Source organism: Salvelinus alpinus, chromosome 36 (genome assembly GCF_045679555.1).
Source record: "Salvelinus alpinus chromosome 36, SLU_Salpinus.1, whole genome shotgun sequence".
NCBI classification, from domain to species: Eukaryota; Metazoa; Chordata; class Actinopteri; order Salmoniformes; family Salmonidae; genus Salvelinus; species Salvelinus alpinus.
In genome coordinates, this window is record NC_092121.1 from 12,858,043 (window position 1) to 12,880,002 (window position 21,960).

At 42.1% G+C, this 21,960-nt stretch overlaps 1 protein-coding gene and 1 pseudogene across 4 annotated transcripts in view; both read left to right on the forward strand.

Annotated features, from left to right (window-relative positions):
• The first annotated feature begins 770 nt into the window (after positions 1-770).
• LOC139565499 (reticulon-4 receptor-like 2) lies at positions 771-2,285 on the forward strand (annotated as a pseudogene).
• A 4,468-nt stretch (positions 2,286-6,753) lies between these two features.
• LOC139564750 (myocardin-related transcription factor A-like) overlaps positions 6,754-21,960 on the forward strand; it is a 45,552-nt gene continuing 30,345 nt past the window's right edge. For 2 of the 4 annotated variants that reach the window (XM_071384530.1, XM_071384533.1), the window contains exons 1-3: positions 6,755-6,959; positions 8,872-8,922; positions 18,444-18,640. In XM_071384530.1, coding sequence (XP_071240631.1) covers positions 18,481-18,640 — 160 coding nt within the window. In that variant the 5' untranslated portion in view covers positions 6,755-6,959; positions 8,872-8,922; positions 18,444-18,480. Of the gene's footprint in view, positions 6,960-7,907; positions 8,058-8,871; positions 8,923-18,443; positions 18,641-21,960 lie in introns of all 4 variants that reach the window. The other 2 variants (XM_071384527.1, XM_071384526.1) reach the window with 2 other exon arrangements.

Genomic DNA, 21,960 nt, shown 5'->3' on the forward strand with positions numbered 1-21,960 from the left:
AAGCAATGACATTTGTTCAGAAGAAATTCACGAAAACTACATTGTGTAATATTAAAATTGGGGGATTGCAGGGCAGATGTTCCATCGTCAGTTTTTCATATTAGATAAACGAGGGGTCTTCAATTGGTAACTGGGATGTTTATTCTACTCTGGATAAATTGAGGTGAAATAATAAGAGGGGGGGGACTAAAAAGTACTAAAACAAAAACTCCATTATTAGATGGGAACATCTGAAGGGCAGATTTGTGGATTAGATCTCGACGGAAAAAGCGGGAGGGAGCGTGATAAAGAGAGATGAGGATGCAGGAGTTAGTTTACTGATGCGGCACCAGCGCTTTTCATTGTTGATTGGCTATAAATATTGTAGGTAAAGTATTGTTTAATTTAATTACTTACGAGTTATTTACCGTTGCTGTTATCGTTCGTTGAATAGGCTTGCTGTTTTGTCGGTTTATAAAAGTAACCTTTATTTACTTTGTAACCTATTTAAAAACGTAATTGTGTATTTCTGCATTTGCCAACAATACCCACAGCTCGTATAATTTAAAACCGCTAAAGTAGGCTATGCGTAAAACATTACGCGCAACCGTCTCACTGCTGGTATTGTGTACAGTAACGGATTCTGAGTGTTTTCCATCTCGTCTTTTAGAGATGACGACTAGTTAAAGCTATTAAAAGCCTACAGCTTACAGAGATATTAAATGTACATGTTCCTCTATCGTACCGAATACTCACTACTCAGCGACAGCGTTTGATACTGTATCTCCAAACCATAAGTCTAATGGTTGTTTGCCTTATTTTGCAGATATTCCTCAGATATCTGGATTCTGATATTCCACTCCAAACGTCCTCAAGCCTTGTCGTGATAAAGCACTTTAGGTGCACATTTTTGCAAGTAATATGTTATTTCATGCTCTGCTGCTGCTGGCGCTGTCTTCGGTGTTAGGTTCAAAAGAGTGCCCTCACCACTGCCTCTGCTACGAACACTCGGATTTGGTGGACTGCCGAGCGCGCGGGTTCCTCCAAGTGGCCTCCCCCATGGCACCTGACTGCTGGACCTGGGTGGCAACTTGCTGATGGAAGTGCGGAGCCGTGCCTTTGCCGGACTTTGGTCACTGCGTGTCCTGGTGCTGTCTGACAGTGGAATCCAGCTGCTGCAGCCCGAGGTAAAACATGCGAAACCCATATAATGTCATATACTCATGGGGGACCTACTGTGTATATGTTTGGTCTAGCCCAGCACTAGTAATGGATCGAGAAACACTGCGATAGCCTATGTATTAGATAACATTAGTGGCATAGTTTAGCATAAGGATTTGATGGTGGAAATGAGGGTTTGATGCCGATGATTACCGATTTTACTTTTTCATGTTCATAATTTATTGAACCCTCCTCCTCTCCCAGGCCTTCTACTCCCTCTCCTTTCTGGAGAAGCTGGACATGAGCCGTAAAAAGATGCGCCGGCTGCCGTTGGACTTCTCCCACAGTCTGCCCTCGGTCCGGGAGCTCCGGCTGGACCACAACACCCTTGAGTGGCTAGAAGTCTCCAGCTTGGAGAAGCTGGACCTCAGCCACAACCACACCTTCTGCACCCAGGAGCCTTCCGGGGCCTGTCTCGCATGCGCCACCTCTACCTCCATGCCAACCAGCTGGGAGCTGTGCGCCATGGTTCCCTGTCCATGCTGCCCGTCCTAGAGGCCCTGCAGCTAGGCCAGAACAACATTGACACGGAGGCTCTGGCTCCTCTGCACAGTCTCACCCTTCTGGGCCTGGAGGGAAACCAGCTGCAGCACCTTAAGTTCAAGACATTCCTGAGCCTCCACACGGCCGGCACCCACCTGCAGCTAGCTGGCAACCCGTGGAACTGCGACTGCGACCTGCAACGGGTCTTCAGCAAGCTGCTGAGTGCGCCACTTTGACGACTACCACAACGTGACGTGCTGCGAGCCTCTGCAGCTGGCGGGCGCCTCGCTGGCGTGGGTGGACAGTCAGTTGTGCATGGCAGAGACGGCCACCGTGCTGGTCATCACCGTAGCGGTGCTGGTGACTGTGTTGGCAGCTGTGGTCATGGCCGAGCACACCCGCAAGAAGAACCAATATGGCGGCAAGAGCTGGGATGCTGAGTCGCAGACCCAGGAGAGGTGACTGTCATGGGGGAGGGACACTGAGTGTGTAATAAGTTCGATAGATGCATTTTCCCTCACCGATCTAGGATCACATTTTACACCATGCTCCCTGGTCATTTTATGTTTGAAGAAAAAAAAAGAAAGGGGCCATTTCCCATCTGCAGCAAACTGACTGTGAGGGTTCATAACACACCTCAGACTGCTCCTTAACATTCAGTTGAACTTGTTGGAGGCATTCATTCTCTCTTCTACTTCATCATGCTCATAATGCATGGCCCAGTCTGGTTCCAAGAGCCTGAGAAACAATATTTTAGAGTATGAGCAGTTTTGTATGATATATCTAGAAGTCTGTGACTTGTGGAACTGGAGGACTGGACGTCATTATTTTTTCGGTGTATAATTTAAGACCTACCTGAAGTGTTTGACTGCTTACAATTTACCCTGTTCATTTCTTTCTAAAAACACCAGTACAGTGTTTGTCTTTTTCTGTTCAACATTTTCTCTTCAATGTCTATTCCATTTCTGCACACTGTTGTGAGAACATGGGTGTCATGTTTCAAATGTAGGCCTATACTCAAAGTACAGTAGTTATTTTTGTCTCATGAATGATTATCTTCTAACACATGGATAGGATTGATAGGGAATTTATTGTATACAGATGGTAATAAAGTATGATTCTTTTTTTTGACTCTACCTTGTGATGTACCTGGATTAAATCTTTGCCAGATTTGAGTATAGGGGTCGCCACTTTCCCTGTTCCATGCACTGCACTAGAGTTAAACACTCCCTTAGATAATCAACATCTGCTTGAGTCAGTGTCAGATTATTCACCAATTAATCACCACTATTCCAGCTCACACGCAGATTAAAGACGGTTTCAATCTATCTTGGTCTGCCATGATGTGACAATGTTCTCCCCTTTCAGATGAAAATGTGCGTTTGGTAACATACGTTTTGCTTGTGGGTTTGGCCACCAGCCTGGAGAAGCCGGACCTCGGCCACAACCACATCATATTCCTGTGGGTTTGGTGATATTGAAATAGAGCACAGTTGGAACACTTTGAAGTACTTCATTTTAGGAAGTGCACGGTTTTGCATTAGACTCTGATAAAGGACATAGAGGATTTCATATTCTGACACCGGTCTTTGGCCAGAAACAAATTGCTGCAGGGTTTAAAAGGCTTGAATCCAGGTCACAGGGAGAATGATGTGGCATATGGGCCTGGCCTCCAGAGTAACATCAGAAGATTACGGCTGTGATTAAAAACCAGAGGAAACGGACTGCCACGGGTAGAAAACAGACAGCCACCCAGCTCAAATCCCCTGGGCAGACCTTATCTAAGAGGAGGATAATGTCCAGAAATTTAACCTGTATCGGTACTGATGCTGTTTCTGCTCAGCAGCCTTATAAATGGATCTGGATAAGGAGAAGCGATTCAGCAATGGAGACATGTGACCAAAGCTATTATCAGATGAACCAGATAACAATGATATGACACAACAATGGCATAATAACCGTCTACTACCACAATGTTTTTGTTGGCAGAACCCAGTGCAGACGGATCAATGAGATTGACGTAGGGCGTTTTAATACAAACTAGCTCTCATCCTTTACTTAAGAACATAGGACAGACAAAGGTATAAGTTACATAATTAAATTCCATTCGCTCATATTGCACAACAGAAACCAGATGCCATTGTCTCTGATAAAACCTCTAATTTAGCCAAGAGAAAATAGTATGGGATTTTATGACATTAAAGTCTTCATAATCAACTCAGAGGATTTCCTTGGCTTCATACCCTCAACACCCCAGTTCAAACTTAACCTAGCCTCAACCACAACCCTAACCCTAGATTCGTGTCCACATCCCAGTTCAACCCTAACCCGAATCATAACCTTAGCTTCATGTCCACAACCCAAATAATCTGTAAGTGACTTGACTTACACAATACATTTTCAGATACAATAGGATGATTTGGACATAAAGTGTGAAAATGCTAATATAGGAACCATTGACTTGCATTGGATTTGTGCCACAAATACTAAAAAGTTAGCATTTGAATCAGTGACCAGTTAAACCAAAGCATGGACTGTTGTCGTACCTTGTCCATAGACTGCTTAAAGGGTAAGGAAACCAATATGTCATTTTGGTGAACTATTCCTTTAAGCTTTCTAATGCGTTTTCCTATTTAAAAAAAAATGTATTAGTAATGTTGTCTTTGTCATTCTTGGTAATGGATCTAATGTGCTGTTGAAGATTAGGCAGGAGGGCATTTCTGGTTTCCCCAATTCTGGCACACGTTGCATGAAACTATTTAAATTACATTTTGTGGAAACTGTTGATGGATAGGGGCGCCAAATCCAACATTTGAGATTAATTTGTCGGTCCCAAATGTACAAAGTAGAGCATACACAGTGGTGGAAAAAGTACCGAATTGTCATAGTAAAAGTATAGAAAGCTACTCAAGTAAAAGTGAAAGTCACCCAGTAAAATAGTACTTGAGCAAAAGTCTAGAAGTATTTGGTTTTAAATCTAAGTATCAAAAATAAATGTACTTGCTAAAATATACTTAAGTGTCAGAAGTAAAAGTAATATAATTTCAAATTCCTTATATTAAGCAAAGCAGACGGCACCATTTTCTTGTTTTAAAAATGTATGGATAGCCAGGGGCACACCAAGTGAGTCCGCCAGACCATAGGCAGTAGGGATGACCACGTGTTCTTTTCATAAGTGCGTCAATTTCATAATTTCCCTGTCCTGCTAAGCATTCAAAATGTAATGAGTACTTTGGGTTGTCAGGGGAAATGTATGGAGTAAAAGGTACAATATCTTATTTAGAAATGTATTGAAGTAAAAGTAGCCAAAAATATGAATAGCAAAGTACAGATACCCCCCAAAAATACTTTAAAGTACTAAAGTACTTTACACCACTGAGCATACATAAAGGCTTCATAAGGACTACATAAATGCTTCACAAATAATCTGTAACTGTCATACTCTATAAATGGTGTATTAAGGGTGACATAGCCATTTCCACTGTAGGGTTCATTTCCAATTGTGACATAATGCACTATGTATGTTTATACACCATTTAAAGAGTATGACAAATGCTTATAGATGATTTGTTAAGCCTTTATGTAGTGCTTATGAAGCCTTTATAAGTTGTGTTTAGTTTGAAGTGGGACCATTTTGTCTTTAGAGAAATATGAATCTGTCAGAGGGAACTACAAATGGACCAGACTGAAGTTGGTTCTAAGTCTAACCAATGATATGTCTTTTTTTCTTTGTATTATCTTTTACCAGATCTATTGTGTTATATTCTACTACATTCCTTTCACATTTACATAAACTTCAAAGTGTTTCCTTTCAAATGGTACCAAGAATATGCATATCCTTGCTTCAGGGCCTGAGCTACAGGCAGTTAGATTTGGGTATGTCATTTTAGACAAACATTTTAAGAAAGGGGCTAATCCTTAGGAGGTTAACATTCAGGGGATAAACTACAGTAGATGACTATATCCAAATATTGTTTGATTTGCTTGCCTATAAGTAAGTGATGACAGTCGTCCGACTGATAACTTTATCAGGACGAGGACCTACCAATGTCAAGCTCTTATCAAAAGCCTAATCTCTGATGATGCAAGTTAAATTACATTTTTGCTTATTATTTTATTTCACCTTTATTTAACAAGGTAAGCTAGTTAAGAACAAGTTCTCATTTACAACTGCGACCTGGCCAAGATAAAGCAAAGCAGTGCGACAGAAACAACAACACAGAGTTACACATGGAATAAACAAGCGTACAGTCAATAACACAATAGAAAAAAAAGAGTCTATATACAGTGTGTGCCAATGGCATGAGGTAAGGCAATAAATAGGCCATAGTAGTGTAACAGTATAACTTTAGTCCGTACCCTCGCCCCGACCTGGGCGCGAACCAGGGACCCTCTGCACATAACAGTCACCCACGAAGCATCGTTACCCATCGCTCCACAAAGGCCGCGGCCCCAGAGCAAGGGGAACCACTACTTCAAGGTTTCAGAGCAAGTGACGTCACCGACTGAAAGGCTGCTAGCGCGCACCACCGCTACCTAGCTAGCCATTTCACATCGGTTACATTAGCAAGGTAATTACAATTTAGCAGATTAACACTGGAGTGATAGATGAGCAGATCCTAATAATGGAAGTAGATCAAGTGCAGGTTGGAACACTTACTAAATATGGTTTCCGCAAACATCTGGCCATTAACGTGAGAATCATTGGTTAGAGCTGTATGATCTTTGCTTGAGCGGAAGACATCGGGATTTAAGAGGCATTTTAACTGCTTTCAACCCTAATTCTGTACTGATGTTGGTGTAGAGACAATTGATATTGTGGGCCTGGAATGGGATGTGTAATATGTATAGGACTTTTATTTTGACACGCATTCGAAATAGTTCATATAAGTACAACCACAATTTTGTTTTATAATTTGGGCAAAACAATTGAATGCAAACAAATAAATAATTAATTATATTTTACTGCTGTAAGATATATCGATTATTAAGATATTGTCCATAATTGTTTTCCTTATTTTATCATTTCCACTTAAAGACTACAGGACAGAACTCTTATTCTGAAGGATTGTTATTCTTGCTGGTTTGACATTCGTTTGAGTGAGCAGTTTGTAAGGGAATGTTATTAGCTAGCTATCTTTAACAACGGTCAGTAAAGTATCGATTTGATTGAAGACCAATGGAAATGCGACGAACATGTCGACCATAACTTTTCTGCCGTCACCACTCGAATGTTCCATACCACCAGCACTGCAGCAGCGTGTTTCTCTTGCGAGGTGAGTTGAACCGCTAATGTTAGCAACAAGGTTAGTTATCAGATAATCGCAATCAGACTAGGGAACTGGCTAGTGATTTGGTAAATTAGCTAGTTTAGCAACAGTGCACCCACCTCTGGCTACGCGGGGCTAAAATCTGGTTTATGGCTGCTCCACTGGCACGAGCCACGAGTCTATGTAGCTAGCATCTAGCGAGCGTATTACGTAATAGTTACAGCACAATTACCATAATGGTTAGATAGCTAACGTTACGGAACTAGTGTGTGGTTTAACGGCTATCTACCTAGTTGTCAATCACAATGGTAGCCTAAACACTCACCACTGCTAACGTGACTTGCTAGGTAAGACATTTTGACATCTGGCCTTATCGTTTTTCAAGATTGTCATAGCTATATGACCAGCACGGTCAAATAATCACAGTGGTTATAGAGGATGCAACAAGTAAAGGTGAGTTGGTTTTTCATAGTCGAGCATTCAGAGGTCGAGACAGCAGGTGCAGTAGAGGTAGATGTGTAGCTAGCTAAGTATAAATATTTCAACTATATGGCAAGCGTGAATGTCTGATTGAACTTGTTTGTGGCCGCACAGCTCGTTCTAGTTTATCACATATTCTGCGTGTTGTCGAGTAGTGATGGGCATTTCGAGTAGTGATGGGCATTGAGCCGGCTCATTGGCTCGGTTCATGTAAAAGAGCCGGCTCATTTGGCCCCCAAATGGCTCTTCGTTCAAAATACTTAAATTGACCTAGAACCATGAAAAAAAGTGAATCTTCAATGTAAAGCCAAAAGGGTAGGCTACCATAATGTGAAATGCACGTTCAATACATTTTTACCGGGGCAAATTATTAGATGGCCTGTAAAACGTTTTTTTACGCACTGAAGATCAGCGTCGACCAGTTTGACGCGCTGTTTACTCTGTTTACCGGTATTATTACTGTTGTCGCCCTAGCCCCTTCTTTGAGAGGACGGAGGCGAGCATCCAACGTTATTGTGCATTAACGCCACCTACTGTACTGGAGCGTTGCCGAATCCTGCAGATGCAGGAATGCCCATATGCAGGAATTGCAGAATGCAATTTCACCCTTCTCAACTGAACTGGGTTAGTTAAGTAATAATGCACGAGGGGGTGTGGTATATGGCCAATATACCACAGCTAAGGGCTGTTCTTATGCCCGACACATTGCAGAGTGCCTGGACACAGCCCTTAGCCGTGGTATATTGGCCATGTACCTCAAACCCCTGAGGTGCCTTATTGCTATTTTAAACTGGTTACCAATGTAATTAGAGCAGTACAAATACATGTTTTGTCATACCCGTGGTGTACGGTCTGATATACCACAGCTGTCAGCCAGTCAACATTCAGGGCTCGAACCACCCAGTTTATAAATTAGCATTAATACTGCCTGTAAAAAGTGGAGCGGGCTAGTGTTGTGGATTCACATCCTGCCTCTTATCTTTCTCAAGGCTTAGATTTGTGTCGATTTGGCTAAAAATATAAACCTATCCTTGCGTCATATGTCTAGATTTTATTTGCCTGCCATGACATAAGTGCTTCATATTTATCTGGCTCACAGATAACCCTATTCAGGCTGATCCTCTGCACTTGGCCTACTTTTTCTATTGTCAGTGCCTATGAACAGGTGGATTATCTAAATGCTGTATTATACTTATGTGGGGTGGGTCTACCTAGCATCTGATCTCTATCAAGCTTGAGCTTTGAGTAAATAGGAGACCTGAAAACAGTTGGCCTGCTCCTTGGACATGAATTAGGATCTAAAATAAATCTTATCTAAGGTTTAGAGATTAAGATAATTCTGTAATCTGTTTACATGTTGTAACAAATGTATCTCTTTATCTCTCTTTTATCCTCACTACCCCTCCCTTCTCCTTTCACTTTTTCACAATGAGAGCAGCCCCACTGAAATGGAAACACCCAAGACCTTGTTAAACAGGAAATAGACCAGGTATGCTATGCACAAACGCCTCTCGTAATCTCACGATTACACACTCCAATTGGTTGAAGTGTTATGCTCTATGTTACTGCTGTCATCATCATGTTGCTGTGCCCGTGCTGTGAATCCCTTTTCTTCAACCATGAAGGTCTTGTTAGTTTGTTTTCCTCTAGTTTTTCATCTTCTTTCATCTTCTTTCATCTCCTCCACTTTCTATGAATCATGGCTTGAGTTCATTTAGCTCATCCATGTTCAGTTCATATCTCACTTCAAAGTGGACAAGATTATAGGTAGTTGAAATACAATCTGAATCTTGGCATAGAAGTGTCAATCTCTTTGAATCCTAATGTTTCATTACTGGGGCTGAAACTTGAAACAGTTTGATTGATATATTGCACTGTACACCTTGTACTGTGTTTGCACTAGAGGTCGACCGATTATGATTTTTCAATATCGATACCGATTATTGGAGGACAAAAAAAGCCGATACCGATTAATCGGCCGATTTATTTGAAATTTATTTATTTATTTTAAATATATATATATCATACACACACATTTTTGTAATAATGACAATTGCAACAATACTGAATGAACAATGAACACTTTTATTTTAACTTAATATAATACATAAATACACACACACGCACACAGCTCTGAAGTGACAATGATACTGAAGAGTCTGCTTAGGAGACAAATACTCTCAACTGTTTGAATAAAAATAGAGTTTAAGTTACCTGTGATGAATGTTGAAAACAAAAACTTTAATTTCTATATGCAGGAAATCCTATTTTAATAATGGGCATGGTAAGAATTGACGACCAAAGTGCGAGTCATAATTCCCATGACACCTTCTAGCAAAATCTGAAAAGCTGTTCCTTCATTTATTCCATAGGATATTTTTTTAGATTCACTTAAAATAAGGTCTGCGTTTCGTGTAGGCTTACATCACCGTGCCAATTTTATAACTGTGTGGATATCCATAGGACAAGGTAACTCTGATCAATATTGGCTAAATATAAGCGAAGATCAATTTTTTTGTAGAGTAGATTTATGAAAATATGTTGACAAACGTTACCTTATCCTAGTGAGATTTACACGGGTATCAAAACGTTGAGTTTAAGCCTACACGAAACACAGACCTTATTTGAAGTAGATCAAGACATTCTCTATGGAAGACATGAACGGTAAAATAACGAAGGAACCCCTTTCAAATTCAGCCGCAAGTTATTACAGGAATTATAACGCGTCGACTATTTCTCTCTAATCCGGAAACTATCACCTCGAAAACAAAACGTTTATTCCGTTCCGCATTTTATCTAACGGGTGGCATCCATGAGTCTAAATTTTCCTGTTACATTGCACAACCTTCAATGTTGTCATAATTACGTAAAATTCTGGCAAATTAGTTCGCAAAGAGCCAGGCGGCCCAAACTGTTGCATATACCCTGACTCTGCGTGCAATGAACGCAAGAGAAATGACACAATTTCACCTGGTTAATATTGCCTGCTAACCTGGATTTCTTTAAGCTAAATATGCAGGTTTCAAAATATATACTTGTGTATTGATTTTAAGAAAGGCATTGATGTTTATGGTTAAGTACACATTGGAGCAATGACAGTCATTGATTGATTGTTTTTTATAAGATAAGTTTAATGCTAGCTAGCAACTTACCTTAGCTTACTGCATTCGCTAACAGGCAGGCTCCTCGTGGAGTGCAATGTAATCAGGTGTTAGAGCATTGGACTAGTTAACTGTAAGGTTGCAAGATTGGATCCCCCGAGCTGACAAGGTAAAAAATCTGGCATCTGCAGAACGTTCCTAGGCCGTCATTGAAAATAAGAATGTGTTCTTAACTGACTTGCCTAGTTAAATAAAGATTAAATAAAGGTGTAAAAAAATAAATCGGCGCCCAAAAATACCGATTTCCGATTGTTATGAAAACTTGAAATCGGCCCCGATTAATCGGCCATTCCGATTAATCGGCCATTCCGATTAATCGGTCGACCTCTAGTTTGCACCATAATAACATTAATGCTAAGAATAAGAACCCACTTTCTGAATTAGTAACTGTTCCACACACACTGTTATGTACAAGTGGTACGTAAACACAAACACAGCATACTAGTACTGGACTAGTTTTGGTTTGCTAATGCCATGTAAATGATCAGTGTGTTGGTTGTAGATATGATTGACAGTTCTGTCAGTAGTGGAACTGGACAATCTGGCAGGGATTACGCACATGTGTAATTAAGACGTCGGGCAGACTCCGTGGCATTGTGACTCAGTGACATCATCAGAGACAGCAAGTCCTCCGGCTACTCCCAACAGGGGCCTAGGAGGAAGGGCTTTAGACTGCCATGCTGTCTACATGCTGCCCCAATGGTCCCATGCATCACAACAAATAGTGAACCCTAAAACCTGATTTGAATTATCTCTCCACTGTGAAGGAAAATAAGTGCGGATCACGTGGTGGTGGCGCAGGACTTTTTCTGTCTGAACATGAGGGATGCAGAGAGGCCGGGCTATGATGTCATTGCTTTGGCAGGGGACATTTTTTAGGCGTTGAATCTCAGACCGTGCTTTTCAAATTCAGTCCAGCTTGTTCTCAGTAATAAATCGTTCAAAAAACTGTCCATGGTGAAGAATTGGGATAGGAGGGTTCACAGTTAGGCAGTGTTGTGTAAAGTAGGGGACATGGAGGCTTTGGGTGTTGTTAGGCTAGTCTTTTTGTGCCAGTCAGAATCGCACAGCTTTTAACATCAGTTTTTTCTCTCACCCCAAAAACCTGACCCTGCACTTTCTCACAGAATATGAAGCTTGTTTGAAATAAAAAGTGAGAGCCTGGGTGTTTATTTGTATTTCATAGGTAGGTAGGCAGATGCCTGTGTGGAGTTGGTTTCGGTCTCCTGACATGATAGCCTTTATCTCCAAAAGTTGTATTGGTAATAAATGGTCTTGAAAGATAAGCTCTGTCTGTTGCAGTTGCTTTGCAAATCAAGAAACAATCTAAAGATCTAGGATGATCCTTCTAGAGTTCTTAATGCTACAATGAACATTAGGCTACTGAGTATTAACCTGGCAGGGGATATACTACTGTAGGTCTATACCATTAAGACCAAAGCAAGAATCCCAGGTATTAAAAGTGTTCAGCTGGTGAGAGTTCTGATAACAGGAGAGCATTACAGTGTAAGCTCAATGCTCTGGGTCTTGAGATCAGTGTCTATCAAATGAATGGATTTATCTGGGTTCCAGGTGGAGAAAGACTCCAAAGTTGGGTAAATATTGGGAGAAATTATATGAACAAGATACAGAAGCAAAATAACACATAGCTAGCCTAATATGCTGAAATGATTAGGTAAGTCACATGTGGTCCTGTTGAGGGATGCTGTAACTCATTCTATTAGTGCTCAGTACAGGCTACAGGCATGGCGTGCTGTCATTCTAAGGGAAAGTAAAAGTCCCTCTCCAACAGCACATGACCAAGATCGTTTATAATAAACAAAACGGCCTCTGAAAGTACAGGATTAAAGTGTGTCTGTAGGATCTCTGGGTATATTGTTGTTTTGAATAATTCTGGGTTTGTTTAACGTTTCTGTCAGCTGTTTTGTCTCAGTAGGACTTATACTCTGGGCGACTGACTGTTTCCCAACTGGTTGTCAAGTCAACATGGTTTACCTGGACAACACTCCAGTGTCTTATCATTCTTATGGCTCTTCTAGTTATTGTTCTGTTGTCTTCTGTTATCGTGTATCATTGTATCTATCACAAGTTCACAACAACCCTTCAGGTTACCATGTCACTTTCACTAGCGCTTCCTGGACGGTCCCTGCGGCATCTTTTGGCTTAGTTAAATATTAGCGAAACTATTTCCATTTAATTATGGACAGTGTTGATTGTTTTGGTAGAACTGAATAATCATAAATGTATTTGATTAAAGCACTCTGTGTAATAGCTTTCTGGGAAATTACAGGTGTCAGTCACTCTTATAACACTCGTCAGCAGCTGACTTGACTTGTTTCATTTGAACCAAAAGTGTGACAGTTTGTAAAAGATGGATAACTCATTTTCTGCTCGCTACTAATAAGCAGCACCCTTTCAGCACATAGCCTAGGCCTAAACCTAAACCTGCTCCTTTTACTCTCTGTTCCAGATGTCCTAGACGACCAATTCTCATAGCTTTTAGCTGTACCCTTACTACTCCTCTGTTCCTCTGGTGATGTAGAGGTGAATCCATGCCCTGCAGTGCCTAGCTCCACTCCTATTCCCCAGGCGCTCTCTTTTGATGACTTCTGTAACCGTAATAGCCTTGGTTTCATGCATGTTAACATTAGAAGCCTCCTCCCTAAGTTTGTTTAATTCACTGCTTTAGCACACTCTGCCAACCCGGATGTCCTAGCCGTGTCTGAATCCTGGCTTAGGAAGACCACCAAAAACTCTGAAATCTCCATCCCTAACTACAACATTTTCAGACAAGATAGAACGGCCAAAGGGGGCGGTGTTGCAATCTACTGCAAAGATAGCCTGCAGAGTTCTGTCCTACTATCCAGGTCTGTACCCAAACAATTTGAACTTCTACTTTTAAAAATCCACCTCTCTAAAAACAAGCCTCTCATTGTTGCCGCCTGCTATAGACCACCCTCTGCCCCCAGCTGTGCTCTGGACACCATATGTGAACTGATTGCCCCCCATCTATCTTCAGAGCTCGTGCTGCTAGGTGACCTAACTGGGACATGCTTATCACCCCAGCCATCCTACAATCTAAGCTTGATGCCCTCAATCTCACACAAATTATCAATTAACCTACCAGGTACCACCCCAAAGCCGTGAACACGGGCACCCTCATAGATATCATCCTAACCAACTTGCCCTCTAAATACACCTCTGCTGTTTTCAACCAAGATCTCAGCGATCACTGCCTCATTGCCTGCATCCGTAATGGGTCAGCGGTCAAACGACCTCCACTCATCACTGTCAAACGCTCCCTGAAACACTTCAGCGAGCAGGCCTTTCTAATCGACCTGGCCTGGGTATCCTGGAAGGATATTGACCTCATCCCGTCAGTAGAGGATGCCTGTTTTTTTTTTTTTTAAATGCCTTCCTCACCATCTTAAATATGCATGCCCCATTCAAGAAATTTAGAACCAAGAACAGATATAGCCCTTGGTTGTCTCCAGACCTGACTGCCCTTAACCAACACAAAAACATCCTATGGCATTCTGCATTAGCATCGAACAGCCCCCGTGATATGCAACTTATCAGGGAAGTTAGAAACCAATATACACAGGCAGTTAGAAAAACCAAGGCTAGCTTTTTCAAGCAGAAATTTGCTTCCGGCAACACAAACTCAAAAAAGTTCTGGGACACTGTAAAGTCCATGGAGAATAAGAACACCTCCTCCCAACTACCCACTGCACTGAGGATAGGAAACTCTGTCACCATTGATAAATCCACTATAATTGAGAATTACAATAAGCATTTTTCTACGGCTGGCCATGCTTTCCACCTGGCTACCCCTACCACGGTCAACAGCACTGCACCCCCCACAGCAACTCGCCCAAGCCTTCCCCATTTCTCCTTCTCCAAAATCCAGTCAGCTGATGTTCTGGAAGAGCTGCAAAATCTGGACCCCTACAAATCAGCCGGGCTAGACAATCTGGACCCTCTTTCTAAAATGATCTGCCGAAATTGTTGCAACCCCTGTTACTAGCCTGTTCAACCTCTCTTTCGTGTCGTCTGAGATTACCAAAGATTGGAAAGCAGCTGCGGTCATCCCCCTCTTCAAAGGGGGGGACACTCTTGACCCAAACTGCCACAGACCTATATCTATCCTACCCTGCCTTTCTAAGGTCTTTGAAAGCCAAGTCATCAAACAGATTACCGACCATTTCGAATCCCACCGCACCTTCTCCGCTATGCAATCTGGTTTCAGAGCTGGTCATGGGTGCACCTCAGCCACGCTCAAGGTCCTAAACGATATCTTAACCGCCATCGATAAGAAACAATACTGTGCAGCCATATTCATTGACCGGGCCAAGGCTTTCGACTCTGTCAATCACCTCATCGGCAGACTCGATAGCCTTGGTTTCTCAAATGATTGCCTCGCCTGGTTCACCAACTACTTCTCTGATAGAGTTCAGTGTGTCAAATCAGAGGGCCTGTTGTCCGGGCCTCTGGCAGTCTCTATGGGGGTGCCACAGGGTTCAATTCTTGGGCTGACTCTCTTCTCTGTATACATCAATGATGTCGCTCTGGCTGCTGGTGAGTCTCTGATCCACGTCTACGCAGACGACATCATTCTGTATACTTCTGGCCCTTCTTTGGACACTGTGTTAACAACCCTCCAGACGAGCTTCAATGCCATACAACTCTCCTTCTGTGGCCTCCAACTGCTCTTAAATACAAGTAAAACTAAATGCATGCTATTCAACCGATCGCTGCCTGCACCTGCCCGCCCGTCCAGCATCACTACTCTGGACGGTTCTGACTTAGAATATGTGGACAACTACAAATACCTAGGTGTCTGGTTAGACTGTAAACTCTCCATCCAGACTCACATCAAACATCTCCAATCCAAAGTTAAATCTAAAATTGGCTTCCTATTTCGCAACAAAGCATCCTTCACTCATGCTGCCAAACATACCCTCGTAAAACTGACCATCCTACCGATCCTGTTTATGACTTCAAGCCTATCAACTCCCGAGATTAGGCTGGTGTAACCGATGTGAAATGGTTAGCGGGGTGCGCGCTAATAGTGTTTCAAACGTCACTCGCTCTGAGACTTGGAGTGGTTGTTCCCCTTGCTCTGCATGGGTAAAGCTGCTTCGAGGGTGGCTGTTGTCGATGTGTTCCTGGTTCGAGCCCAGGTAGGAGCGAGGAGAGGGACGGAAGCTATACTGTTACACTGGCAATACTAAAGTGCCTATAAGAACATCCAATAGTCAAAGGTATATGAAATACAAATCGTATAGAGAGAAATAGTCCTATAATTCCTATAAGAACTACAACCTAAAACTTCTTACCTGGGAATATTGAAGACTCATGTTAAAAGGAACCACCAGCTTTCATATGTTCTCATGTTCTGAGCAAGGAACTTAAACGTTAGCTTTCTTACATGGCACATATTGCACTTTTACTTTCTTCTCCAACACTTTGTTTTTGCATTATTTAAACCAAATTGAACATGTTTCATTATTTATTTGAGTCTAAATTGATTTAATTGATGTATTATATTAAGTTAAAATAAGTGTTCATTCAGTATTGTTGTAATTGTCATTATTACAAATACATTTTAAAAAATTGGTATCGGCTTTTTTTGGTCCCCCAATAATCGGTATCGGCGTTGAAAAATCATAATCGGTCGACCTCTAGTTCAAAGGTTGTGTGAACTCAGGCTTCCCATGCAATGCTTCTCTGGTGACCTCTCCTTCAGCTTGAAAAGTGTGGAATGGTGGCGCTCCCTTGTCCTGACAGCATAATATGTTCTTGTATGTGCTCCAACAGTTGTAGCTAGATTGTGTAAGGGTGGAAGCCTCTGGAACATGGCAGGAAGCTATTGTTGTGATTTTGGTTCACAGAGGGCAGCTGTGTTAATCCGCCCATCGGGCTCAGGTTACTGCCATGTTGACTTAAAGGTCCTGCACAGTCATCCTATTTCCCAAGTAAAAATAGCCTTTTAATGACCAAAACATGCTCAGAATTTAATACATTTTACCTTCTCTCATCTATAACGATCAGAAAGCCTGAAAGAACTGTCTGAGTGGGCAGGGAGTTTATATTCATGTGCTCTCCTTGACTGGCAGCTCTTTCAAACATCCCTGTGTACATTGCCAGGTAACAAGGTAAATGGGCCACAAGTTATTGATGACTAGGTAAACAATGGACCACATGTCATTCTGAGCCTTAACAGTATGCACCAACCCATTTTCTCAGCAAAATGCTCTCATGGTTGACAGAGCTGATCATGGACTGTTGAATATCAGCAGCAATACACAATTGCATTTCTATTGTTTTGTAACTAATTACAGAATACAGTTCACTGATACGCTTCTTCACCAGAATGAGTAAAGCCTGAGTCACCTTAGACATGAGGGGAATGTACATGAAAACAGCATACAATAAGTGTACTGCACAATTTATTGGTGCCCTTGCATTAGCATTATAAAGGATAATATGTTCAGAATTGTATGTATTGATCAGATGTTTATTTGATTATTTACAATAGGCCAGCATAGCTGAAATATTGATCAACATGAACACTCATGAAGGTTGTGAGGCCTGTTGGACGTACTGCCAAATTCTCTAAAACGACATTGGAGGTGGCTTTTTGTAGAGAAATGAACATTCAATTCTCTGGCAACAGCTCTGGTGGACATTCCTGCAGTCAGCATGCCAATTGCATGCTCCCTCAACTTGAGACATCTGTGGCATTGTGTTGTGTGACAACTGCATATTTTTTGTGGCCTTTTATTGTCCCCAGCACAAGGTGCACCTGTGTAATGATCATGCTGTTTAATCAACTTCTTGATATGCTACACCTGTCAGGTGGATGAATTATCTTGGCAAAGGAGAAATGCTCACTAACAGGGATTTGAGAGAAATAAACTTTTTGTACATATGGAACATTTCTGGGATCTTTTATTTCAGCTCATGAAACATGGGACCAACACTTTACATGTTGCGTTTTATATTTTTGTTCAGTGTATATATAAAACACAGAGATATCACCTTTTTGGCTGCACTGGGCCTTTAACCATGGGGTGAGGCATTAAACAAGAAGACAATGGATGGCAGTGTAACACTATGCAAAGCGTTGTATTACAGTAGATTGCACAGCAGTAAAATTAACTGCTGCACCAAATTCTGTAAAACACAGCTATTCAGCTATGCTGCTGTTTTACCTGCTGAGAAAACTGCAAATAAGTTTAACAATGAATGAATGCATTATGAGTAAAGCACACCACATGACTAATGCAAAAATGGCATGTGGATACAGACTGCATTCCATCAAGTCATTGATATTTAGTGTAGGAGACCATATCGGTACACACTGCTAAGTGACAGATTAGCTGGAGGTTTGCAAGAGCACCTTTGTGGCCCATCAGTAGCAAGTTGAGCTCTCATTCCAAGGCAATGTCTGTTTTAGGCTGCTCCTCTGAATCCGTTAGCATATGATTTTGTAAATTTCTCTGCATTGGGTGGTGTTTATGTAAGGCGTTGCCATGGCAAGGAGCTGGTCCTCAGCAGTATTGGCTGGGCCCAGTGTTTCATCTGCAGTCCTGCCTGTTATGGTGGGTTGCCATGGGGATGGGCTGGTCGTTCTGCAGCAAGACCCATTAACCTATTGGATTAGGGCTCATACACTCTGTCAGGCTAGTGAACTGGAGTAGAGCCCTGGGAATGTGTTAGGCAGGTGATGTAAGGCAGGAAGCAGTTGGGGATACAAGTAAAGGAGGGATGTTCTAGCCAGTTTAGTAAGATGGTGAGAGTTCTAGGCATTTTTGATGAATGTGTTATTTTGTTTATCGCTCAGGTCTGTCCGTCAGCCACCCTCTGTCCCCCCTGCGATCATGGAGGCCCAAGCAGGGGAGGAGCCAGGCCCAAGTGGTTCGGCTCCTGCATCGTCTGACTCCGCCCCCAGCCCACATAGCGAGGCAGTGACCAATGAGCTGCAAGAGCTGTCGCTGCAACCCGCCCCCAACCTGCTGCCCCTGAGAGACAGGAAAAACGGTGAGTGCACGTTCTGATTCCAGGCAACTGCCATCAAGCCCACTGATGAGATTAAAACCCCGGTGGACTGATGCTATATGGTGCGAAGACCATCCACTTTCATCATAAAGCTACTGTTATGAACTGTAGAAAATGAAAACCAAGACTGCAGCTATGAAGTATGGACAGGTTACTCAGTCTGAGGCTCTGTGTTGTGTAAACACTTCTATAATGTAGGTAGAACTATAGAACTGTAGAACCGTTACAGTTTGCTCTCATACTTCTTATCACTTGGCACAGTACCCACAGTGGTCTCTGGTCAAGGAGGGAGAGTTGTATGGCAAAGTTGTTAGAATTCCAGCTGAAAGAGCTCAATGAGGGGGAGGAGAGTAGTATCTTACCCATGTGCACTCCGGGTCAAAGGGTACCTGGAATGCAGTTTGCGAAAGTGCACTTGAGGAAGAGGAGTAGAAGCTGGTGTGCAGGAATAAAAGCCAGCTGAACTTGAGCTCTCATTAAGTCATGAGGAGGAAGAGCTTGTGTATGAAATTATTTTTACAGACATGAGGAAAATAGGTGTGTGTGTGTGTGTGTGTGTGTGTGTGTGTGTGTGTGTGTGTGTGTGAGTGCGATAGTCTAAACATGAGGGCTACTCTCCTTTTCAAATCAAATCAAAGTTTATTTGTCACGTGCGCCGAATACAACAGGTGTAGTAGACCTTACAAGTGCAATTTTTAAGTAAAAAATACGTATTAGGATGAACAATAGATTAGTAAGGAAATAAATAACAACAGTATAAAGACAGTGAATAATAACAGTAGCGAGGCTATATACAGTAGCGAGGCTATATACAGGAGCGAGGCTATATACAGGCACCGGTTAGTCGGGCTAATTAAGGTAGTATGTACATGTAGGCATGGTTAAAGTGGCTATTAATATATGATAAACAGAGAGTAGCAGTTGCGTAAAAGAGGGGTTGGTGGGTGGCGGGACACAATGCAGATAGTCCGGGTAGCCAATGTGCGGGGGCACCGGTTAGTCGGGCTAATTGAGGTAGCATGTACATTAATGTATAGTTAAAGTGACTATGCATATATGATAAACAGAGAGTAGCACAGCGTAAAAGAGGGGTTGGGGGGTGCCATTTGATAAGCTGTTCAGAAGTCTTATGGCTTGGGGGTAAAAGCACTTTGTTCCTCCAAACCACACCAGCATCCTAAACCAGAAGCATCTCAGCGAAGGGAAGCTGTGAGACAAGCAAATTTTAAAAAGAGCAGCATGCTATCATGAGCAATACAAGTCTGAGTTAATCGTGTTCACTTTTTCCACTCTTCTCACCCTTTCCACTCATGCTATCATCAGATGCTGTGTGAGTTTACATAGTTAACATTTTATTACCGCAGACAAAGCAGCAAACTGCAGCTCTAACTTGGCGTGTTATCCCCGAGCGTACACGCCCATGCTCAGTGTTGTAGTAGTGAACTACATGTAGTTCAACTAGTCATTTAACTCCGTTTTTGCAGTAGCTTGGTGGTAGTTGACCTCAATTCATAACTTTTTTTGCCTTGAGGCTAGCTACTGGAACTACATGACCTTTTCAGCTAAAAGATAATATGGGTGAAGTAGGCAATTTCCTTTTATTTTTTGGCATCAGACCTGTCTAATTCTCACTTGAAACACAGTTTGTGTGTTTAATAGGCTAAAAACATTCTGTTAACTTCTTGCAATTTGTAGTCTGATATTTCAGATTTAGATATGATTATTTATCACAAGGTACTTTGGATGTAATTAACCTCTTGTTCAAAGTAACTTTAGTTCAGTAAACTATATTTTTCTTAAGGGTAGCTTTAATGTAGCTTATCTTCTTCCAGTGTGAAGTAATTGGTAGCTTGGTAAACTATATTTTCAGAGTAGCTTCCCCAACACTGCACATGCTCAGTTATTTTAGGAATTCAGAGGTTACATACTTGTCCCAATATTTCACTGAAGTGCAGGCAGCTCAACACGACTGTTTATTGACTAAGTTGGCCCGGGTCCAACCACTTTGCTAAGGAGGAGGCCTGAGAGATCAAGTGTGTAGTGGTTGTCGAGGTACTGCACTCACACCCAGACCGCAGTTGTATTCAAAACACAGCAGGGCTAGACACTGCTGCCCTGACACTGTGCTCTACTCCACTCTGATCTCCATCTTGCTCTGTGAATGAATGTTCACCAATGGATAGCATGCTAATTGGGGTGTATGGGTGTCAGTGTACGTTTGCCGATAAGCATGCACACACAGGCTCCATTATGAGTGAGCATGCTCTGCACCTTTAGTCTGCTGTTCTGACAGGTGAGGGGAGGAGTGTGAAGTGTCTGTAGGGAGTCAGGTGTGATGAGGTGCCTGGGTCGTGTTTATTGGTCACGACACACCAGAGATAAACGTTTCCTAATGGAAAGCAGAAATCTGTGCTCTTAATGAACTAGTTCAGCTAGTTCCTCCACGTTTAAAAATGTTTTTGTCTCCTGACACTGTTCCACACAGAGCACTGAGTTGATTCTCAACATAGACACACACACACACACACACACACACACACACACACACACACACACACACACACACACACTGGACGTCTGTTGTTGTTTTGTTTTTTTTGAATATCGGAAACGTACAATATACTTGCAGTGAAGCCGCTCAACAACTACATCATACCAGTAATCCAACAGACTCTCATTCAGAGCGACACACAGAAGCATCCAGGGTCAAGGCCCTGCTCAAGGGCACGTTGATAGATCTCCCACTAGGCCAAAAAACGTGAACCCGAACCCTCCAAGACGTCTGTTTCCATGGAAACAGAAATGTCTTCCTGACGTTTATCTGAAACACTCATGCTCGAGGAGCCTTACGTAGCAGAGAATAATAATTGATTGATGTGTGTGTTTTTCTATAATAGTGTGGGTGTTGGCATGTGGATTTTGGGATATTAGCAGCCGACGGTTATGTTCTTGACGTAGATATATCCTCAATTCCTTATCTGTTCATATTTTGATATGTTTACACATCTATGGTAATCAAGGCTGTCAAACGAGAGAAGGGAGAACAGAGATTAATTGAAGGGAATGACGGGAAGGGAGGAAAAAGATTATAAACAAGGGGCAGCAAAGAGCGAGAGAGATGAGATCAAGAGGCATATAAAGTCCACTGCTATGAGTCTAAATGTGTATTTTTTTTTTTCAACTGTGAATTATTAGTGGAAAACCTTGACACCTGAACCATATAGCTGACCTCATGTACTGTGAATGTGATTGACCAGGAATAAGGGACGTGACGCACGTGACAGTAAGGATGACTGCACGAA